Here is a 25,436-nt window from a genome sequence, read left to right as displayed (position 1 = left end):
TTATCAAAGTACACATATATTACCATAAACTACCTTGACATTCATCTTCTTGCAGGTTGTGATAACAGCTATGATCTCGTTCATATTTTGTCCTTAGTCTTTGTGTGTGTGTGTGTGTGTGTGTGTGTGTGTGTGTGTGTGTGTGTGTTTCCCATTGGTTGGTGTGCTCCAATTGTCTCAAGCTATTGGTTACTCACAAATGGTTACATTCATAGAGCATCTAATAGCAGTTCCATTATCTTGACCATTAAAATCTGAAGCTGTCACATTCTTTCTGCAAGATATTGATCTCACAATTCAGAACCTTTAAGTTATGACTTACAGTCTTGTTATAGCTTACAGGAAAATAAGGGCCAACTCTTGCAACAGATCGGCAGGGAAACATGACTTGAGTGGTTTTCATTATTCCATAAATGTACTAAGCTCTGCATCCATTAGCCTCAGTTTTTCAATCATCAGCATATTTATATCAGCATTGCTGAATATCTCTTTACTTATAGCAGCCCTTTAACATAATTCACTGACAAATACATCCTGTGATCTTGCCAGCATAGCAAGCATGGGCCACTCATGGGTGGGGAAAAGGTGGCCAGACATGTGGTTCACCTCCCCAAGGAAAACATGGCTGCCATAGCAATGATGCTGCAGCTGAGACTTCTGCAGTGAGCTGCCATTAGAACCATGCAGCTAAGTTATATATGCACAGTCTAGTGGTTCATCTGACTGAACGTAAGTGTGTTTTCCAGTAAGATGGCAGCATGCTAGATTGCAGCAGCCATTCTGGGTCCAAAAAAAAGATGCAAAACATGTTTGTTTTTGTGATTGCATGACCTTGTTGGACATTGGTAATACAAAATACTGCAAATTTGGTTCATTGGCTCATTGGCAACCGATGGGAAAGGAGCTACGTGGCTTCAGTTGTTGCATAGAGCAGGGTCTCATGCCGCCATGTCACCTGTTACTGCCAGCCATGGAAGGAGATACCTGAGGCAGTGTGGGCAAGAGCAGAGATATGGCTGGGGCGCTAGATTGGGCACCTGGATCCAGGAGGCCGGCTCTCCCTTCGATGCTGTTCACTCCCTGGAAGACAAGCTGGATTGCATTCATCTGCAGCAGACCCCCCCCCCCCATAAGATGAAAAACTGCTGCGTGTTTATTTTTGCAGAAACATGGCTCCAGAACAATATCCCATGCACCATCAATTTTCAGATAATGCCAATGATGGACTAATACAAACATTATTTTGTGACTGTATGTGCTGTTGTAACTAGATGTTTTGGGTGCTATGTTTGACTGCATGATCTGTGTTTTGCACCTCGGCCCAGAGAAATGTTGTTTCGTTTAGCTGTATCCATGCATATAGCAGAAGAACAATTAAACTTGAACTTGATAAGCATACCAGTTCAGCATATTAATAAAGGTGAACTCTAGTACCTAGGCCTTACAATTTTCAGACAATGGGTTTTTGATTAATTGCATTATTATTTTCTGGTGTCTACCTGTCAACTTAATAAATTAACAGATTGGTTTGGAAGATTACTGTTAGGGCAGCACTAGTGTTCTCACTTCTTCCAAAATGCTGAACTAAAACAGTCTGCTTCTGTGGATATACCGCTCTTTAGTGTCATTATTTTGGTTGTTTACTTATTTTTTGATTAAACGCTACATTTGATTCAATATTATTTTCCTTGAGATTTCCAGCATGATATCCTAGACCTTTGTCATGATTAAAAATGTTAATTTGACATCATTTTTTATGATATTGTATTAATCAAACTGCAATAAATCATCAGACTTAAGTGCACTGAGAAATGTGAGTATTTTTAATGGACCATTTTATAGGTCCATTTCAATACATTTTGGGTTTCTTAAGGTACTATTGAAAGAAATTCAAGTGAAGAAATCTCAATTTGGTAGGGTGTCTCCATCCATATCATTAAATGTGTGTAAAACAATAACTATAAATTTTGTCTACGTCTAATCACTGTGATAGTTCAAACTGCCTAGTTAGGGAAATAGTAATCAGTCATATTTTTCCATACCCCACTGCTTTTCAGTCACCTTTTCTATATGTAGCTTAAAATTGAATTTCTTCTGCAGGTAATGAGGTAATGTGATTTTAATGTAGGTATCACAGACATTAGGTCGTCAGCACAATTATCTCTTTGCATGACCAGAGCTCTTAAAGGGTCAGTTTCCAATGGGTTTAACAATTGTCTAGCCGCTTGGTAAATATAATTGGCACCGTATATTTCCATCAGTTTGTAGAAACATTATGTGTGAGTGGCTAGCTGAGGTTGGGTCCTCTGCTAAGCAAGAAGGTAGAAACCCTGTAGATTTCAAATAAATCAGAACCATCGTACTCTGTTCCAGGCTTGGCTTTACTGACAGACTCTAGACAATGGCTCAAGATTGAAGGGATCTTTTTACTTATGTTAAAGCAGTCCTTCTCAGGCAAAGGAAGAATTCAACTTTTTGAGACTTCTCCAGTTTCCTAAGCACATAATTACATAGGAATATTGCAGCAATGATCTCATTTGTACATTACCCATTGGATTCTGTGCAGTATTCCTGTAAAACGTGTTTCTCTAAACATGGGTTGCATACAGCATAAATGTCCAACTAGATTTCACAAAAAAATTATGAAACTGCGGAAAAATGTGTATGAAAAGTGAGTTATCAGACCTTAAAGCTCTCTGTCATAGCAGCTACAATACAGCTACAGTAAAGATTAAATACAAGAAATTCTACAGATGCTGGAAAGCTAAAGCAACATACAGTCCTGTGGAAGGGCCTCGGCCCAAAATGTTGACGGTTTATTCAATTCCATGGATGCTGCCTGACCTGCTGAGTTCCTCCAGAATTTTGTGTATGTTGCTACAGTAATGATTGCCATGGGAATAAGGGATAAAAGGGAGATAGGATACAGTGATCCCCTGTGCATCTGCGTGTTCCTGATGGGTTGGAGTTCCATTTGTCTCAAACTGTTGAGAGGTGTCGGCTGATCAAGCGTGCCACACACAAATGGTTAAATTAAAAAGGCTGTAGACAGTGAAGGGGGCACGGCTGCTGCCAGTTCCATAATCCTGATCATATAAAACTGAGGCTGGCAAATTCCTCATGCAGGATATTTTGAATTACAATCTCACTATTGATCACTAGACCATGCTTCTTTAGTTCTGCTCTTTAACGGCAGAAGTCAAAAGTCACAGCTCAAAAGCTTTAATTTATGCCACTGATGTAAGAAAGATGAGCTGTGATATCCACTGGTGTTTGACCAATGCCCAATTACCAGCAGCTGTGTGAAGATGAATACTGTACAAAAAGTACCCAGATCAGATCACACTGAGGACAATATCACCCAGAAATCATTGTCAATGTGGCCTCAGATGAGTAAAATGACTTTTATGTGGAATTTGCTCATGAAAAGCATGAATCAACTGGCATATACAAAGCAGTCTGCACTATTACTTACTGTTAGATTAATAGGATTGGATGTTACAATCCCTAAAGTTTCTGCACTGCACTTGACTTGAGTGGAAGTAGTTCTCAAAGATGACCACTAGATGATGTTACTACCATTACGACGCATCTTCAGTTGTGTACCTCGACATCGCTGGGTGTTTCGGCCTTTTATCACAAGACACCCTCAGCCGAGGCAGGCCCACCACAGGCTGATCAGCTGATCAGCCCTGGGTGTGTGTCACATGGTTAGTCTCTAGATGGTCACTTAGCAGCCCAGACAGCATCCCTTCTTTTCCGCCACAGCCAGTGACTGCTCATTTCGGCGGCATTAGCAAGTGCTTTGATTGTCTCCCTATGGGCCTGCCCTCTAACCCCTACTTCCCTCAGCAGCCTTACGGTGGAACTGGCTACAAAGCCTTTGCACCCCACCTCAACTGGGCGCACTTTTACGTTCCAGCCTCGCTCCTCTGCTTCAACTGCGAGGTATATCGCAGCCTTCTCTGTTTGTAAGCCCCATCCACAGCATCCTCCCAGGGGACCGTCAGCTCAGTGATAAAGACGTATGGACAGGAGTTGGACCAAAGGACCAGGTCAGGCCGCAGGTTGGTCGTTGCAATTTCAGATGGGAAGGTAAGTTTCTGGCCTAAATCAACACGCATTTCCCAGTCCCTGGCTGCACTCAGTGGGCAAGGGGCTAGCCCCGGGTTTCTCTCCTTCCCGGATAAAGGATGGTAGTTGTGGAACCGTTGTCTGGACATTGAGAGGCCTGGAGTTGGTGGTTACTCTCTTACACTCAAGTTCAGCTGCCAAACACCTCAGCACTTGGTTGTGTCGCCAGGTCTATCTGCCTTGTGTTATCTGCAACTAACCAAGATGTGCTTGAGGGATGCTGGAACTGCGCACAGAGGACAGGCTGGATTCACACTGAGGACAATATCACCCACAAATCATTATCAGTGTGGCCTCAGATAGCTAAAATGACTTTTATGTGGAACTTGCTCCCGAAAAGCATGAATCAACTTGCATATACAAAGCAGTCTGCACTATAACTTACTGAAATACTGTATACACACACTGAAGCGATTGTTCCTCAGATTTAAAAAAAATGCATGGCATATAAAATCACTTCACCACAAGAGCCTCAGGACTCGCACCACCAGATTCAAGAACAGTTACTACCCCTCAAGCTTTAGCAAAAGAGGATAACTACATTCATTTATTGAGATGTTCCCACAACCAATGATCTCACTTTAAGGTCTCTCTATCTTGTTATTTCATGCTCTCGTTATTTACTGCTATTTATTTATTTATATTTGTACAGTTTGTTGTCTTCTGCACTCCAGCTGATCTTTCCCTAATATTGATTGGCACCTGATTAGTTCCAAGGGTTTAGATGGGGCAGAGTTTGTTAAGTGTGTCCAGGATGGATTCCTGTCACAGTATGTTGACAGGCCGACTAGGGGGAATGCCATACTAGATCTGGTACTAGGTAATGCACCGGATCAGGTCACAGATCTCTCAGTGGGTGAGCATCTGGGGGACAGTGACCACTGTTCCCTGGCCTTTAGCATTATCATGGAAAAGGATTGAATCAGAGAGGACAGGACAATTTTTAATTGGGGAAGGGCAAATTATTAGGCTATAAGGCTAGAACTTGCAGGTGTGAATTGGGATGATGCTTTTGCAGGGAAATGTACTATGGACATGTGGTCGATGTTTAGAGATCTCTTGCAGGATGTTAGGGATAAGTATGTCCTGGTGAGGAAGATAAAGAATGGTAGGGTGAAGGAACCATGGGTGACAAGTGAGGTGGAAAATCTAGTCAGGTGGAAGAAGGCAGCATACATGAGGTTTAGGAAGCAAGGATCAGCTGGGTCTATTGAGGAATATAGGGAAGCAAGAAAGGAGCTTAAGAAGGGGCTGAGAAGAGCAAGAAGGGGGCATGAGAAGGCCTTGGTGAGTAGGGTAAAGGAAAACCCCAAGGCATTCTTCAATTATGTGAAGAACAAAAGGATGACAGGAGTGAAGGTAGGACCAACGAGAGATAAAGGTGGGAAGATATGCCTGGAGGCTGTGGAAGTGAGTGAGGTCCTCAATGAATACTTCTCTTCGGTATTCACCAATGAGAGGGAACTTGATGACGGTGAGGGCAATATGAGTGAGGTTGATGTTCTGGAGCATGTTGATATTAAGGGAGAGGAGATGTTGGAGTTGTTAAAATACATTAGGACGGATAAATCACCGGGGCCTGACACAATATTCCCCAGGCTGCACCACGAGGCGAGGGAAGAGATTGCTGAGCCTCTGGCTAGGATCTTTATGTCCTCGTTGTCCACGGGAATGGTACCGGAGGATTGGAGGGAAGCGAATGTTGTCCCCTTGTTCAAAAAAGGTAGTAGGGATAGTCCGGGTAATTACAGACCAGAGAGCCTTACGTCTGTGGTGGGAAAGCTGTTGGAAAAGATTCTTAGAGATAGGATCTATGGGCATTTAGAGAATCATTGTCTGATCAGGGACAGTCAGCATGGCTTTGTGAAGGGCAGATCGTGTCTAACAAGCCTGATAGAGTTCTTTGAGGAGGTGACCAGGCATATAGATGATGGTAGAGCAGTGGATGTGATCTACATGGATTTTAGTAAGGCATTTGACAAGGTTCCACACGGTAGGCTTATTCAGAAAGTCAGAAGGAATGGGATCCAGGGAGGTTTGGCCAGGTGGATTCAGAATTGGCTTGCCTACAGAAGGCAGAGGGTCGTGGTGGAGGGAGTACATTCAGATTGGAGGGTTGTGACTAGTGGTGTCCCACAAGGATCTGTCCTGGGACCTCTACTTTTTGTGATTTTTATTAACGACCTGGATGTGAGGTTAGAAGGATGGGTTGGCAAGTTTGCAGACGACACAAAGGTTGGTGGTGTTGTAGATAGTGTAGAGGATTGTCAAAGATTGCAGAGAGACATTGATAGGATGCAGAAGTGGGCTAAGAAGTGGCAGATGGAGTTCAACCCGGATAAGTGTGAGGTGGTACACTTTGGAAGGACAAACTCCAAGGCAGAGTACAAAGTAAACGGCAGGATACTTGGTAGTGTGGAGGAGCAGAAGGATCTGGGGGTACATGTCCACAGATCCCTGAAAGTTGCCTCACAGGTAGATAGGGTAGTTAAGAAAGCTTATCGGGTGTTAGCTTTCATAAGTCGAGGGATAGCGTTTAAAAGTCGCAATGTAATGATGCAGCTCTATAAAACTCTGGTTAGGCCACGCTTGGAGTACTGTGTCCAGTTCTGGTCACCTCACTATAGGAAGGATGTGGAAGCATTGGAAAGGGTACAGAGGAGATTTACCAGGATGCTGCCTGATTTAGAAAGTATGCATTATGATCAGAGATAAAGGGAGCTAGGGCTTTACTCTTTGGAGAGAAGGAGGATGAGAGGAGACATGATAGAGGTGTACAAGATAATAAGAGGAATAGATAGAGTGGATAGCCAGCGCCTCTTCCCCAGGGCACCACTGCTCAATACAAGAGGACATGGCTTTAAGGTAAGGGGTGGGAAGTTCAAGGGGGATATTAGAGAAAGGTTTTTTACTCAGAGAGTGGTTGGTGCGTGGAATGCACTGCCTGAGTCAGTGGTGGAGGCAGATATACTCGTGAAGTTTAAGAGACTACTAGACAGGTATATGGAGGAATTTAAGGTGGGGGCTTATATGGGAGGCAGGGTTTGAGGGTCGACACAACATTGTGGGCCCCGGGGCCTGTAATGTGATGTACTATTCTAGATTCTAAATCCATATTCACTGAACCTGTTATAGTTACTATTCAATAGATTTGCTGAGTATGCCTACAGCAAAAGGAATCCCAGGGTTGTGAGTGGTGGTAGATATGTACTCTGATGATAAAATTGACTTTGAACTTTGAACTTTGATTATATTTCTAGCCCAAGCACATGTTTAGTGCGTGTATCCTAATAACGGGATCAGATTTAGTGATGACTGAGTACATAGTCACTACCTTCATAGTATTCTGATAAATGTGGGATCGTAACTTTAACCCAAACTGCGACCAAAGTGGCTACGTTTGTGTATTGTTGGGACATTAACAACAAAGTGAGCAGCATATTGGACATGGTTGGGCTGAAGGTGCACTAAAGTCACCATCCGGTATACAAGTTCCTCTTATTTTTACAGAATGTCAATGGGTTTTAACCTTAAGAAGCTGTCGCGTTAAATAATCTAGCAAAGTATTAAAGTGTGTTTGTTAATCTTTTTTTATTATAACCAGGAGCAAAGTCAGTTATTTTCAATTAACTAGAGCTTTACTGGCTGAGAAATATTGTAACACTATTTCCCTACTGCGGCCATTTCCTTATTTAGACAGGGTCGGGTATTTTTCAGTACCTTCATCAAAACGTCTTATTTCATCTCATTTCCCAGTATGGCAGGAATCTCCGTGGTGTAGTCTATCATTAATGAGATGAATCATGCAAAAGAATGCCCGGTACTTCAGTGGAAGAGACTAATGTCTCCCGCTTAAAGCAATCACTATGAAATTAGTTGAGGAAGATTGAACTGACATCTCTTCAGTAACAAACGACCAGTATACTAAATTTGATACACTCCTCAGAGGTGGCAATGCATCAGGCGTGAAAGAGGAGGAGGCTACACTCTCGATACTGTGCACAGCCTCTTTACAACTTGAGAATAGAAATGGAGAGGATGGCACACTTTATGGAATCTATCAAAAACATTCATGCACAAGGGAAATATCTCACACTTCATGCCCACAAAATGCTGCCAGTCAATCTGCTCTCCCCATACTACTTGCCTGTATCAAACCTTCACACAGCTTTACAGCTGTCACTGTATCTCATCTATATTTATATCTCAGCAGGGCATACTTTTCAAAATGCAACGTATAACCTATAGTTGAAAGCCACTTCTGAGCATTTCAAATATGAAATAATTGCAATGAAATGGATGTGAATAATGTGCCATTTCTCGCCAATCCCAACTTAACCTAAAGGCTGGATGTTTGACTGTGTATGTATTCTGTCAGTTTACTATAGAATAGAGGTAAAAAGATTAATCAAATCATTCCCCTATGCTCAGGCTTAATGCCATCTTACATCATTACCCCCATATACACATATACAGTACATCACTCAAACCTTACAGAACTTCCTTAAATAATTTGTTTAGATTAGTTCGATCAGCACGTGTTACATTTTTAATGCATAAAAAGCAAATCTATTGAAAAATATTTGATAAGCTCTGTAGAACCTAATAATCTGAAGGAGAAACAAATCTGTGAGTATTTTTTTTACATGCAGCATTGAACTTTCAGCTCCATTGGGAAGGTTTAGGGAACCAGATGTCTTACATTTGTGCTATTTACTTAATTGTAGGCTTGGAATGGCAGCTTGTTAACACCACCAGTGATCCGGAGCAGGGCACAGCCACAAAACATTAATATCCTCCTCGTCAAGGGTTGCCAGAACAGTTACAAGAAAAAAACACCACAGCTGAGATAAATTGCATTGATGTGGGGAAAGCAAGAGGGCAGGAATCTACTGGCCACCAAGTGAGCCATCCATAATGCAGAAGGAGATGAAGGAGGTCGGTGGTTCATAATTGCTCATCTAGCACTTTGCTAAAATAATCCAGACTAATCCCCCAATTCTATCCATTCCCTTTAGCAATATGTCTTCCCATTTCTCAAGCAATTAAATTCCTTAGCTACCAACTCCATCCCTCTTCGACCAGGATGTTATACTACAGGTCTACCTGCACCTCTTCATCATCCTTGCTTCTGGACTTGACTCTCTCTGGCTATCCATCCCATAGGATGATGATGGTTCCTTTCAGTCAGTTAATGGGGTTTACCCCACTCCTCAGAAAGGAACAGCGTGTGTGTGAATGGATTTTAGGTGAGTAGGGGGTTGCACAGGTCCAGACCCACCATCTCGACATCCCCTCACAGATCCAGCAGCATGGTGGGGTCCAAGATGTCTGGGAAAAGTTCTGTTGCAGTGAATGGCCAGACCAAGCTTCGATGCATGGGATGCCCTTTCCGCGCTTCACGGCACGTGTTTGCTATATGGCCGTTGACCCCACAAGAGGGTTCATCCGCCCTTTGACAGATCTTGTTTTTCATCCTGCAGGGTGTCTAGCCACCCTCCTCACCAGGCAAGCCTGGTGGGGGAGAAAGTTTAGTCACCGACCACCCGACCATGCGACAGGTAGTACTGGGTTACATGGTACCAGTAGCATTCAGACCAGTGACCTGACCTGACGAGTGGACTTGACTAAAGTGTGATTGACATGAGAGCAGTATGAGCATCTACTGCAGCTCCAGGGTTTCAGAAGCTTTTTGTAATAGAAGATGACACGTTGGCCATCAGATGTATGTGATGTAATGGAGTTTCCCACCACAAGCTCTGCATAAGGAGGGGGAGTCTGCTGGGAGAAGAGTGAGGAGCATGGGATAGGGGGAAGGAGGAGGGGTACCAGAGGGAAGTGATCATTCCCCCCCGCTCTTTTTTTCCCCATTTCCCATTCTGAATCCCTTCTTATCACTTCTCTTTTCCTTGCCTATCACCAAAAGGTTAACTTGCAAGTTGAGTTGGTAGTAAGTAAGGGAAAAGCAATGTCAGCTTTCAATTTGAGAGGACTAGAATAGAATAGCAAGGAGGTAATGCTGAGGCTTTATAAGGCATTGGTCAGACCACACTTGCAGTATTGTAAGCAGTTTTGGAACCTCTTTTCAAAGAAACGAAATGCTGACATTGGAGAGGGTTCAGAGGAGGTTCACGAGAATGATCCCAGGAATGAAAGGGTTAACACATGGAGAGTGTTTGATGGCTCTGGGCCTGTACTTGATAAAGTTTAGAAGAATGAGTGAGGATCTCACTGAAACCTATTAAATATTGGAAGGCCTAGATAGAGTGGATGTGGAGAGGTTGTTTCCTATAGTGGTGGGTGGTTTTGGTCTAAGACCAGAGAACGCAGTCTCAGAATAGAGGGACATCCATTTTAGAACAGAGATTAGGAAAATTCCTTTAGCCAGAGGGTGGTCAATCTATGGAATTCATTGCCACAGACAGCTATGCAGGCCAAGTCATTGGGTATATTGAAGGCAGAGGTTGAATTGTTCTTGATTAATCAGGGTGTCAAAGGATATGAGGAGGAGGCAGGAGAATGGGGTTGAGAAGGTAAATAAATCAGCCATTATGGAATGGCAGTGCAGATTCGATGGGCTGAATGGCCTAATGCTGCTACTATGCCTTTTAGTCTTATAAAGACCCATGAATCATTGCTGCTGGACTTCTCCATTTTGTTTGGCACAGCATGTAGGTTTTCAAACTGACCTCATGAATTTCAGAATGAAAATCCATTAACTTGTTTTCTGAAGGAGAACTTGTATGACTTCATCTTGTTGTGAGTTACTACCTTGCCTAGGTTGCAAGCCACTCATGCAGATAAGTCATTACATGAAGACCCCATCTCTAATCTAACCTATACCAGCCTCTCAAATCAGCCCCCTAATTACTACCAGTGTAACTGGTCCTTCAATAACCTGCATGCTGTCTTTCAAGGAACTGGGTATTTAGACTGTGCTAAAGATTGAAGATTGTTTATTGTCATTCTGCAGTGTAAAGGAGAACAAAATGATTATTACTTTGGGTCCTTTGTAGAATAAACAAACACAATGCACATAAAGAAAACAATACGAAAAACAAAAGAAAGAACAATAAATATAGTAAATATAAAAGCAATTGTCTAAAACACAATATACAAATAACTGTTTCAGTATGACCATATATACATAAAATTAGCTGTCTTAGATTAGCTTAAACTCTGATTGTATGTATGTAAAAAGCCTTGCAGAGGGTGGTTAGGGGAGCAGAGAAGGTTATTGGGGTCTCCCTACCTTCTGTCCAAGACCTCTTTCAGAGTCGATGCCTCCAGAAGACACGGTACATCATTAAAAACTCCTCACACCCTCTCCATGAACTGTTTGTTCTTCTGCCGTCAGGCAAACGTTACAGGAACATCAAAACTAAAACCACAAGGCCACTAAACAGCTTCCTCCCACAGGCAGTCAGACTGCTAAATAGCTGCTCCACCTGACTCTGCTTTGGACACTTTTACCTTGCACTGGACACTTATAACTGATTTTAACTGACATGTGGCTGTTGTGTTTTACTATTTATTGTTATGTTTATTATTTAGTGTTGCATTTGTTATGTTATGATTGCACTGCCCCTGAGAAACGCTGTCTCATTCTGCCCTGCAGAGCTGATGTATGGTTAGAATGACAATAAAGTTTTTTGAATCTTGAATCTTGAATCTTGTAAAGAGATAATTGGACCAACCACATAATTGGAGTCGGAGGTGGATAAAAGCAAGTGGAATTGGATGAAATGAACAGAGCCATGGGCCAAATCTGAGTGGCTTATGTCAATGAGACTTATTGCCTTGGGTGAAAAGTGAAACAAACACATACTGTTGCCCACAAACTGACAAAATTATGCAATTTCTGAGATGGTAGCTGTAGGTCTCAATCTGGGTCACTCTGGTTCTTCATTTATCCTACATTTTCACTCTTCTACCTGTTGTCTTCCCTCCTCAGAATAGTTTGCAGATCATCTCTGTCAGATTGAAAATGGTACCAGGACAGTTATCATGAGGGAGGAGAAAAAATTATTAAGCGGATATGTATACTATCCACATATTGTAAATCAGCAGATATAGTGAGGTAGCAGATGGAGTGGAGGTTATGAATTACTTTCATCTGTTGACTCACTCCTATTGCTGGCTCTGATCTCAACAGTAGTCATTCTAGTCTGAGCAGGAGTGATTTCTGCTTCAAGCTTGCCTATCCTCCTATAGTCCCACTACCGATGTCCGCGCGCTAGAGTGGACAAACTGTCTCGGTATGTGTTTCATAATGTACTTGGGTTATGCCCTGTCACTGCTGAGGATTTGTGCGTGCTGATGTAGGTGTGAGGCTTGTGACAGATGCAAATGCGTAAAGGTGAGGTGAACCTATGACTGTTAGATAGTTACCCTTTATTGTAGAAGTTGTTGGTAGTTGTCAAGTAGGGATGTGGGCAGTGTGTAAAACTGCTATTTTTATGTGGAAGGATATTTCACTTAATAATGCATTCACTGGCTTTCACTAGACCTTTACTCCTTGCTGAATTGCTTCCAAGCTGACCTTTGACAATGACTGTCATGGCTGTCTCCTTCCTCTGTCATTTGAAAGTTTGTCAGGAGACCATCTGTCCCCTGTGGATACAGTACATCATTCCTTCTTTCTGCTAAGATCTCTAGTGCCAAGTCAGTAAATCTAGTCTTTCCCTTTCTCCTGTCTTATGCCACTCACATATAATATAGCTCCCAGTTCAGATTGAGCTCCCAAGTGCCTGCCAGTGCATGCTTCTCCTTTAAGGTCAACATTAACTGTATGAGTTAGTTAGTGCTAACCACTCAAAGTGTTCATGCAGTCACTCAAAACGGTGTCAGCTCCAGCAACATGCATAATTATGTAATTTTGTCAGGCAACAAGAAGTCAACATGTAATCTGACCCTTGTATGGGTCAATCATGTAATCTGATCCTTGTATTTGATTCCGGTGAGTCTCCATTCCTATACAGACAAGATGTTACATCTGAAGTCATTAGAAGAAGTCTTAATAATATCAATTGCTTCTTTAATCCTAGGTCTATGAATTGTTTGTTAACAATCTCTTGGCTGTTAACCAGCTTCTATTGATTAACATATGACATTCTTGTCAATCTAACTTTCCAAATTACTTTAATTCTTGAGCAACAATTTTGTACAAGTGTAAAATTCCCATCTCCCTTGCTTGACCTTCTCAGTTTGAGATCAATTTTGGAAGTTACATAATACCTAAAATTCTCTTCTCTCTTTCATGATCTCCACTTGAGATTAAATTTGGTGGGCACTTTAATACAATTATACCTAATCAGGCAACATCTGTAAATTGTTGTATAGATGTATTGGTCTTCAAAAAATTCTGGCTATATCTCCACATGAATGAGTTTATTTCAAACATGCATAAATAATTTGGGGAAAACCTGCTGTTCAGCACACAAGATGATTTAAGCTTGATTGCATCATCAACAAAGAACCTTTCAGAGCCTTGTCCTTGATGGGCAAATACACACATATCTTTAAGCAAACATGGTACCCATCACTCAGATTAGATTTGCAGCTAGTGAATTGTTCAATCTGTAATTAAAAATGGCAACAACCCGAGACATGCAAGCTGCCTACATAAAGGCCAGTCCTCGCTCACGTGCCCTATGATAGATAAAAGTCATTTTGAACAATGCAAGTCTTATCCAAGGATTTATACCCTGAACCAAAAATGCACAATCTATTCGAGGAATTGTTAAATTATCTCTAACAAATAACAGAAAGCTTCTATTTTTCAAAATGCTTTCAAATATTATCTACATATAACTATACACTCAATAAATATACACTCTATCAGTTACCTTCTGTACCTAATAAGGAGGCCACAGTGTGTTTGCTTGTGGTCTTCTGCTGTAGCCCACCCACTTCTAGGTTTGACATGTTATATGTTCAGAGATGCTCTTCTACACACCAGTGCTGTAACATTTGGTTATTTCAGTTACTATTGCATTCTGTTTGAACCAATCTGGCCATTCTCCTCTGACGTCTCTCATTAACAAAGCAATTTCCCCATAGAACTAAAGCTTACTGGATTTTTTTTTCTGATTTTTGCACCATTCTCTGTAACTCTAGAGACTGTCCTGCATGGAAATTCCAGTAGTTCAGCAGTTTCTGAGATACTCAAACCACCCGGTCTGGCACCAACATTCATTCCACAGTCAACGTCACTTTGATCACATTCTTCCCCATTCTGATGTTTAGTCTGAACAGCAACTGAACCTCTTGATCAGGTCTGCACACTTTTAGGTGTTGAGTTGCTGCCACATGATTGGCTGATTAGATATTTGCAATAACAAGCAGTTGCACAGTTGGACCGAATAAAATCGCCGCTGAGTAGGTGTCCAAGTATTTAAATACATATACGGTGCATTTCAGTTAACTGGGACATATTGCGACCAGTACATTTTGGCTCAATGAAGCAGCTGCCCCAATTAGCTGAAGTTTCATGATATAGTTAAAGGAAGAAAAAGACAGACTACTGTTTAACTGAACAACAACTTATCTATTTAATTGAAATACAGAATGGATTAGAATTATACCAATACCTCTACAGTACTATAAAACTGAGAATTAGTTATTGACAGAGGTATTCATCTGTTAAGTTCTTCTAATTGACTATAAATGAACTAAGTAAGTGTACACAACTAGTGCAGATAATGGACTGCCTTCATACAATGCTTTAGACAATTGCATCGTCCAAATCCTCAAAAAGTCATTGTAAAATTGAAAATGATTGTCAATACCTTCATAATTCCCAACTTGAGTTATTGAAGTCAGTTCATTTTCACTCCTGGCCATTTCTGGCATCTCCAAATCTGAATACTTGAAACCACGGTGAGCAGACTGGTTCCGAATTTTCTTACTGCTTACTTCTTGCCAACTATCAGTGACGAATATCACTGCTCTTTGAACACAGCTGAATCTATTTAAAAACTGATCACTCTATGCACAGTGCGGCGTCTAATGGCCATGCAAATGCATGAAAGATCGGTGAGTTGGAAACTCTTTAGCAACAGTCTCCTTCCCCATAGCTCAACTGGGGCAGGAGACTGTTGCTGAACTATCCTGGCTATTTTCTCAATTTAGTTTTTGTTCTTTAAGAGTTTTTCCAAATAAATGGCTGCCCCAATTAACTGGAATCCACTATAGACACATTTTAGATTCACACTAAAAATATCTCCAGGGTGTGGAAAAAAATCACTAAAATATTTGTGTATGGTTAATGTTGAGAATGAATCCAGCTGAAACCATAAAGGTTCTGTGTAGGGATTGAGTCAGAGGGGTTATTGGGGGGGAAGATACTGTCTGATGGAGGGTAATTCTGCTGAATAACCAGCAGTGTCTGTGCTGGGATCCCATTGATCTTGTATCTTACATTTTGCCTCATAACAAGTGTAATTCTGCTGAATAACCAGCAGTGTCTGTGCTGGGATCCCATTGATCTTGTATCTTACATTTTGCCTCATAACAAGTGTAATGCAGTGAGCCACTCTGCATTTTAATATGTTTGCAATAGGTTAAAATGCACAGGAAGGAAAAAAGATAGCAGGAAATAAATATTACTAATAAAAAATTGTATTTTGAAATAGTGAGAAAGTAAAAGCTATAGGTGTTCAGAGGGGCATGGGTCCTTTTGCTTACAAATTATTCAAATTTACTGTGCAGGCAAGTAGTTAGGTGAACTATATATTAGTCTTTATTACAAAAGGATTTAAGAGTATAGATTTCACAGATGACGTTGTGCATGGAACATGGTATATAGGTCTAGTTTCATTACCTAAACAACAATATGAACCTTGATTCTGACTCAGATACTGTATACTTGGGACAGAGGGAGTGCAATGAAGCTTCACAAGATTGATTGCTATCGGGAGAGATTAAGACTGAGCCTATACTGCCTTGAATTCAGAAGAATGAGAAGTGATTGCATTGAAACAAAATTCTTATTGGGCTTGACCTGGTAGGTGCTGGGAAGATATTTCCTTGGCCTCAACTGCCTAAAGACGTAGATCATGGTCTCAAATTAAGTGGTTGGCCATTTAGGATTGAGATGAAATCTGAAGTCCAAGGGCAACAAAGAATGAAAGCTCCAGGGGAGAGAGGGTAATTTCAAAGTAAATGTGCAGGGCATGTTTTTTTTTGTTTTTTTTTCCACAGAGTGAGATGGGTACCTAGAATGTGCCAGCTGGAGTACAGACAGATACATTAGAGACTTTAAAAGACCATGGAATGAATGATAGCTGCAGGAATGTGAGGAAAATAGAAGGATACAGACATTGTGTAGGCAGAGCAGATGAGGTAGGTTGGCCACTTGATTCCTAATTTAATTGGAAATTCACAACAGTGTGGGCCGAAGAGCCTGTTCTATGTTCTATGTTCCATGTTCCAGTAGCCCAAAGGAGGATGACTGTGGCTGTTGGAGGATATCATTGTATGAGTTTCCTGGGCATAATCATGGAGAGCCGCTTTAAACAAGGCCCATACAATAGTCAAGTGTGGTCTGAGGAATGTTAGGTAACACACCACAGAAATGCCAAGTAATGATTATTTCCAGCAAGATAGAGTCCAACCGCACATCCCCTTTACAGTCATCGGAATCACCATATTTCCCAATCCCAACATCCAGGGGTAAACAATGATTAGAAACTCCACTGTACCAATGAAAAGAATACATCATCTATAAGAACAAAGTCCTGTAGTGGGTGCCTCATCTTCCGACACCCTAAAAACCTTTTCAGTACTTACAAGATACAAGTCAGGATTGCAGTGGAATCCTTTCCATTAAGCTTGATGAGAGCAGCTCTAACATCTGTGAAGAAGCCTGATGCCATCCAGAACAAAATGGTCCCCTTGATTGCAATTCTGAACATAACAATGAGTATCAGAATTTGAAATCTTTGTGAAAGAAATATTCCAACATTTTCAGGTTCTCTTAAACAGGGAATATCTGTTAGGTTAAGAACTTTGGACTGGCAAAACTCCTGGCAAATGAGAAACATTTTAAGGAGATCAAGGCAACTGGCAAGGGCATTTTCATGATGCTGCAGAACATGAGTAGAATCATTCGACCTTGGAGAAATTCTGCAGAGCAATAGGTTTACAACATAATCCAAATATTTAAAGAGAGATTAAATCAGACCTCAAGAATATCACCCAAGAGCTATATTCACAACTAGAAGCAAAAGAAAACTTTACATACAACACAACATAATCTGCAGATGCTGGGGTCAAAGCAACACTCACAACACACTGGAGGAACTCAGCAGGTCGGGCAGCATCCGTGGAAATGATCAGTCAATGATTCCGGCCGGAACCCTTCGTCAGGATTGAAGAGGGAAGGGTAAGAGGCCTTATAAAGAAGGTGGGGGGAGGGTGGGAAGGAGAAGGCTGGAAGGTTCCAGGTGAAAAACCAGTAAGGGGAAAGATCAATGGGTGGGGGAGGGGAAGCAGGGAGGTGATAGGCAGGAAAGGTGAAGAAAGAATAGGGGAAAACACAATGGGTAGTAGAAGGAGGCGGAACCATGAAGGAGGTGGTAGGCAGCTGGGGGAGGGGGCAGAGTGAAATAGAGATAGGGGAAGGGAGGGGAGGGGAGGGAATTACCGGAAGCTGGAGAATTCTATGTTTATACCAAGGGGCTAGAGACTACCTAGATGGTATATGAAGTGTTGTTCCTCCAACCTGAGTTTAGCCTCATCACGGCAGTAGAGGATGCCATGTATGGACATATCCAAATGGGAATGAGAAGCAGAGTTGAAGTGGGTGGCTACCGGGAGATCCTGTCTGTTGTGGCTGACGGAGCGGAGGTGCTCGACATGCAACACAATAGCAGTGGCAAGAACACAATAATGAAGAGTTATCACAGTGACAAAAACGTTTTGAATGTATCATGCATAAAAAGAGGTAATTCATTAGGTTGGCTGGGCTTCCAGAAAACAGGTACAGGAGGTACCTAATAAAGTGGCTACTGAGTAGATGTTCATGGCTTTTCTGCTGATATAGCCCATCCACTTCAAGGTTCAACGCACTGTGCATTCAGAGATATTTTTCTGCACACTACTGTTGTAACGTGTGGTTATTTGAGTTACTGTCACCTTCCTGTAAGCGTGAACCACTCTGGCCATTCTCCTCTGATCTCTCATTAACTAGGCATTTCTCCCACAGAACTGCTGCTTACTGTATGTTTATTGATTTTCAAACCGTTTTTTGTAAACTCTTAGAGATTGTAGTGCATTAAAATCCCAGGAGATCAGCTGTTCCTGAGATACTCAAACCACCCCATCTGGCACCAACAATTAGTCCATGAACAAAGTCACTTAAACATATTTCTTCTCCATTATGATGTTAGGTCCAAAAAACAACTAAATGGCTCGACCATGTCTGCATGCTTTTCATGAACATTTCACTCATCCAGACTCATATCCCCACATGCTTCAAATCAGTCAACATCATCACTCTACCAAAGAATTCTACACCTTCAGATCTATGCAACTACCACCCAGTGGCACTGACACCAATCAACATGAAGTGCTTTGAATGGCTGATAATGGCACGTATCAAAATCTCCATTCCTGCCACAATGGGCACTCTCCAATATGCTTAACAATGGAACTGCTCTACATCAGATGGCAAAGCATCTGTCATACACCAGGCCCTGACAATCATAGAAAACAAAGACACTTATGTCAGAATGTTGCTTCTGGATTTCAGTTCGGTATTCAATGCCATTGTCCCACAGACCTTGGTGAACAAACTCCTACTCTTTGGCCTAAATACAGCACGGTGCAGACTTCGGTCAGAATGCATAACGGCTGCTTCCTCCTGTCATCCTCAGCAAGACTGTGAGCTCAACCCATTGCTGTACACTCTGCTCACACATGACTGCATGATCAGACACCTGAGCAATCACCTTGTCAAGTTCGCCGAACACACAACAGTGGTGGGACCCATCACCAACAACAGTGAGATGGCCTACAGAGAGGCGGTCTGGCACCAGGCAAATAACCTCTTCCTTAATTTCAACAAGACAAAGGGGATGGTCATCAAGTTAAGGAGACCCCCACCCCATAACACCAGTGGCACACCAGTGGAAACTGCAAGCAGTTTTCAAACTCCTTGGAGTACACACCACACATAACCATTCATAGTCCCAAAACACATCCTTCACAGTCAAGGAAGCTCACCAACATCTCTACTTTCTGAGGAGACTGCGGGGGGGGGGGGGCGGGGAGCACATACTCACATAATCCTACAGATGTGGAGTGGAGAGCATCCTGACAAACTGCATCACTTCTTGGTGTGGAAACTGCACTGTGGTGGACAAGAAGGCTTTACAATGATAGTCAAAACTTCCCAATGCATCACTGGCACCAGCCTACATGCCATCAGGACATATATACAGAAAGGTGCCTGAAAAGGGCCCGTAGCATCATGAAGGATCACATACATCCTGTTCACGTATTGTTTTTCCCACTCCTGTCAGGGAAGAGGGTAGGTAGCATCCATGCCAGGACCACGGGACTCAAAAACAGTTACTTTCCCCAAGCAGTAAGTCAGAACAACACCTCCACCCACTAACTCTACCACTATTTTATTTCCTGTCAGTCACCTCATTTACAGCCTAGTGTCACTTTATGGACATACAATCAATCTTTGGATATAAGCTAGCTTATATATATATAGTGTAATTTATGATTATTTTGTGGGTTTTTTGCACTGCACTGGGTCCAGAGTAACAATTATTTTGTTCTCCTTTACACTTATGTACAGGAAATGACATTAAATAATCTTAAATCTTGATTCTGTAATATATTGGGTTGCTGCAACATGATTGGCCGGTCAGATATTTGCATTAAAGAGCAGATGTACAGGCGTACCTAATAAAGTGATGACTGCAAGTATATTCTCCTGTGAAGCCCAATCTCAGACTCGGGCATAGTAGGTCTGTCTTATTGACGTAAGCGAACAAAACCAAATTCAGGAGTAGAGAGAGGGTGGAAGATGAAGTTAACATTTCACAAAATAATTCAGATCTTTTTGCAATTGGAAAACAAAAGCAAATGAAAATTCATCATAGATTTTGTAGCTAAGTATTACATGTTGGAAAAGCATGAGCAATCTACAATGACTCAATAAAATTATCACACCGTGGTTTGAAACAGCAGATTAATTAATGTCAACATGTAACATAGTAATTAAAGGAATAAACATTTTTGAACACTAGATGATTATAATATTCTGAAAAATGTAAACTATACTTTTGAAAAATACTAATTGATGAATATGAAGGATGTACCAAGCAGGAGATCAATGATGTTCAATGAAAACCCGATTCATTTGCCATAAGGTCCTGCTTTCCCACTCACACATCATTGCGAGTGGTGCCTGGTATTTATCAGGGTGCTATCGAAATACCAACACAAGCCAATCCCTTTTAGGTCTTCAGCCTTTACATTGACCCTGCCCATAGTGGCAAATTCACTGTAAGATAGTGAGCAAGCACCCTGACTGAAGGTAACAAGGAGAATAGGGAAGGGTATTAATGACATAGTGTAAAAAATGTGCTGTACCAGTGCCTCTCTTCCTCCCACTCCTGTAATTGTACACAAATAGTTAACTTCATCACTCAGTAGTCACGTGAATCATTGTCACTGAATTTTTCCATTTACTGTAGGCTCTAAATAATTGGATGTTGGCTGTCAAGGAAAAAATTAAATTGTCATACAACTGGAAGAGTTCATTAGGATCCAATACAATTCTCATTAGAAAACGCTTCACTATTTTACAGGTCTTGAGTACGTTCGGAGTTCACTTTATAGCACCTCTGGGGGCACAGTGGGAGCATTCTGTGAGTTGCTTGGACTATCAACCATCCCATTACACTTCTAATGTTCAGTGTCCATCATTGAAAAAATCAGTGGGTCTGATAAATGGCTACAAGAAGGCAGTAGCATTGTTCTCTTTAAAGCTATCTGTAACTTTACTGAATGCAACACAGGTGAGTTGTCAAATGATTTTTTAAATTACGTACAATTATAATTTCAATAGACAATTTTGAATGAGGTTGGATGCGACATCGGATGCACTGCAACTCTGGCAGGGTCTGCAAGACATTTCTTGCTACAAAGTGAAACCCAATAACATGAATGGCAGTGATGCTTCGCTACCAGATGAACTCAGCACCTTCTATGCACGCTTTGAAAGGGAGAACACAACTACAGGTGTGAAGATTCCTGCTGCACCTGATGACCCTGTGATCTCTGTCTCAGAGGCCAATGTTAGGCTGTCTTTAAAGAGATTGAACCCTTGCAAGGCAGAAGGTCCCAATGGAGTACTTGGTAAGGCTCTGAAAACCTGTGCCAACTAACCAGCAGGAGTATTCAAGGACATTTTCAACCTCTCACTGCTACAGGTGGAAGTTCCAACTTGCTTCAAAAAGGCAACAATTATACCAGTGCCTAAGAAGAATAATGTGGGCTGCCTTAATGACTATTGCCCAGTGGCACTCACATCGACAGTGATGAAATGCTTTGAGAGGTTGGTCATGACTAGACTGAACTCCGGCCTCAGCAAGGACCTATCGCCACAATAGGTCAACAGCAGATGCAACGTCAGTGGCTCTCCACATGGCTTTAGACCAACTGGACAATACAAGCACCTACGTCAGGATGCTGTTCATCAACTATAACTCAACATTTAATACCATCATTCCCACAATCCTGATTGAGAAGTTGCAGAACCTGGGCCTCTGTACCTCCCTCTGCAATTGGATCCTCAACTTCCTAACCGGAAGACCACAATCTGTACGGATTGGTGATAATATATCCTCCTTGCTGACGATCAACACTGGCGCACCTCAGGGATGTATGCTTAGCCCACTGCTCTACTCTCTATATACACATGACTGTTGGCTAGGCATAGCTCAAATACCATCTACAAATTGTTGGTAGAATCTCAGGTGTTGATGAGAGGGCGTACAGGAGTGAGATATGCCAACTAGTGGATTGCTGCCACAGCAACAAAATGGCATTCAACGTCAGTAAGACGAAAGAGCTGATTGTGGACTTCAAGAAGAGTAAGATGAAGGAACACACACCAATTCTCATAGAGGGCTCAGAAGTGGAGAGAGTGAGCAGCCTCAGTTCCTGGGCATCAAAAGCTCTGAGGATCTAACCTGGTTCCAACATATCGATGTAGTTATAAAGAAGGCCTAAGATAGTGCCTATACTTTATTAGGAGATTGAAGAGATTTGGCACATCAACAAATACACTCAAAAACTTCTATAGATGCACCGAGGAGAGCATTCTGACAGGCTGCATCACTGTCTGGAGGGGCTACTGCACAGGACCAAAAGAAGCTGTAGAAGGTTGTAAATCTAGTCAGCTCCATCTTGGAAACTAGCCTACAAAGTACCCAGGACATCTTTAGGGAGCGGTGTCTCAGAAAGGCAGTTTCCATTATTAAGGATCGCCAGCATCCAGGACATGCCCTTTTCTCACTGTTACTGTCAGGTAGGAGGTACAGAAGCCTGAAGGCACACACTCAGTGATTCAGGAACAGCTTCTTCCCCTCTGCCATCTGATTCTTAAATGGACATTGAATCTTTGGACACTACCTCACTTTTTTTTAAATATACAGTATTTCTGTTTTTGCACGTTTTTTTAAATCCATTCAATATATGTAATTGATTTACTTGTTTATTTATTATTATTATAATTGTTTTCTTTCTGCTAGATTAGGTATTGCATCGAACTGTTACTGTCAACAAATTTCACGTCACATGCCGGTGATAATAAATCTGGTTCTGATTCATAATCTCCTTAAAACATATCTATACAAACATAAAACATCATTTGCTGTACTTCATTTTACCTTCTTTTTGTCATATAGACCATGGTTGTCGAGTAACATGTATTTCACACGGTTGGCATATCTTCTTAATTCACGTTCAAATTGCTATGTGAAAGACAAAATAAAAGAAAGAGTTACATTAACCTTTCAGGAAACTTGACAGAAAGTTGTTTTTCGGATTATTGAAAAATCTCACTGCATGTTCCAGCAACAATTTATTGACCAACTTACCAACTTGTTAACCAGCTTGATAGGATGTGACAAAGCATGAGTGTCAATGATATGAAATATGGATACAGATATCTGATGCATTCAGTGCTACTAATCAGGAATAAACTTAAAGCCAAGTGTCTTTACAAAAATATCCCCGTGTAAACCATTTACTTTGCTGGGTGGATCTATCATTTTTGCTCCATTCCGATGTGCATCATCTCAGTGTATCTATAAAAAGCCAAAATTGATTTGCCCGCAACTTTTTCACAAAATGCCCTTTGAATATATCAATACTACTACCTTGATGATAATAACTGTTGTATATTCATCACTTGACCCACATCATTTGGAGTTGGATCACCATCACACAATTAATTATTGTAAACCAGCATGTAAAATATTCTTCAAAGTGAAGTGTAGTAATTATTGTTACACACAGAAAGCCCTGGAGGCCTCAGTTGGATAGCTCCCGAAAACTGGTATAGAGAGTTCAATGCATGATTAACACTTTGTTTCCCTTGCACTGTTTTCTTGTTTCCTGTCCAATTGCAGTCACTGTTAACCATGCTGTTAAATGCTTGTGTGCCATGGCCAGGGACCTGTAGTTATGAGTGATCTGTTAGCCTGAGACACTTAAAAACCCAAATGTAGAACTGGGGCAGCCGTAAGTAATAAAAGTGACTGCAGAAATCATTCTAATTAGAAAGGCAAACAGAATGGGGGTTTTTCAGGTGCCACTTTGGAACCTTAGTGGAAGGAACCAAGAGGCCGCCCCCCCCCCCGCAAAATAACCTCTACAAAATACAATAAGTAGAGATAGCTGTGAGCACCATTGCCAGAAGTCAGGTCCTGAGGATTCAGATGCAGCATTATAAAAAGCTTAATGACCCCAAACATCTTGACATGAGCTTCAGATGCCACATCCTATTAGCTACGTAGTGGCCTTCAACACTGTTCCAATAGACAATAGGCAGTAGGTGCAGGAGTAGGCCATTCGGCCCTTCGAGAGCCAGCACCGCCATTCACTGTGATCATGGCTGATCATCCACAATCAGTATCCAGTTCCTGCCTTATCCCCATAACCTTTGATTCCGCTATCTTTAAGCGCTCTATCCATCTCTTTCTTGAAGGCATCCAGAGACTTGGCATCCACAGCTTTCTGGGGCAGAGCATTCCATATATCCAACACTCTCTGTGTGAAAAAGTTTTTCCTCAACTCCATTCTAAATGGCCTACCCCTTATTCTTAAACTGTGGGCTCTGATTCTGGACTCACCCATCAGCAGGAACATGCTTCCTGCCTCCAGTGTGTCCAATCCCTTAATAATCTTATATGTTTTGTCACGTGTGACGCCAAGCAGAGCTACCAGACGGATGATGCTAATGAGAGAGAAAACAGAAGACAATGGAGAAACATTCAAAATGCTAATAAGAGAGAAGAGAGAGATTAACGAGAAAGAAACACAATTCAGATATTGACAGACCGTTTGCTTTGAACCTGAACTGCTTGAAGTTTGATGGACAGGTGATACCCCAGCAGGGGGATAAAAAGAGCAGGTTTACTAAGGCACGAGACACGCCACGAGACCCTGGAAAGAGCAGTGTGCCCCCACAAGTTGGTGTGAGTTTGGAGGACCGGTTCATGGGAACCAGTCAAGAGGCTCACAGGGTGTAAAGGTACGATCGGTGGGAACCTGGGATGTGTGTCCGCCCTTGCCTGGATGCCGGGTTCACCGCGGAAGAACGATTGTATCCGGAATGCAGGGGTCACAGTCAGTGACCACAGCGGGGATTAGAAGACATCAGAAGGTCTGCCTGAACCAAACTGCATCCCTCCCTCTCTCTCTCTCTCTCTCTCTCCCTCTCTCCAATGGTACAGCAACAGCGATTACTTCAAACGGCACTAAACTGAACTGAACTCTGCTTCACAAGACTGATCATTTTACCCCTAGACTGTGATAGAGCTTGATTGATTCCTATTACCCTATTTGTGTGTATATGTGTGTATTATCATTTATATCCTTGCGATTAGTGTACTGTATTACTTATTTCTTTAATAAAACTTTATTAGTTCCTAGTAATCACAGACTCCAACGAGCCTTCCATTTCTGCTGGTTTGGCAACCCAGTTACGGGGTACGTAACATAAGTGGGGATCTCGTCCGGGATTTTGAACGCCAAAATTGGAACTGGGT

General features: G+C 41.8%; 1 protein-coding gene across 2 annotated transcripts in view; it reads right to left on the bottom strand.

Moving 5' to 3' along the window:
* dntt (deoxynucleotidyltransferase, terminal) overlaps positions 1-25,436 on the bottom strand; it is a 329,435-nt gene that overhangs the window by 49,690 nt on the left and 254,309 nt on the right. For both annotated transcript variants that reach the window (XM_063071749.1, XM_063071750.1), the window contains one exon: positions 23,052-23,135. In XM_063071749.1, the coding sequence (XP_062927819.1) occupies positions 23,052-23,135 (84 nt within the window). The remainder of the gene's footprint in view (positions 1-23,051; positions 23,136-25,436) is intronic.

Source organism: Mobula hypostoma, chromosome 19 (assembly GCF_963921235.1).
Source record: "Mobula hypostoma chromosome 19, sMobHyp1.1, whole genome shotgun sequence".
NCBI classification, from domain to species: Eukaryota; Metazoa; Chordata; class Chondrichthyes; order Myliobatiformes; family Myliobatidae; genus Mobula; species Mobula hypostoma.
The sequence above is the reverse complement of the archived record's forward strand: the minus strand, read 5'-3'. Positions and strand labels throughout refer to the sequence as shown.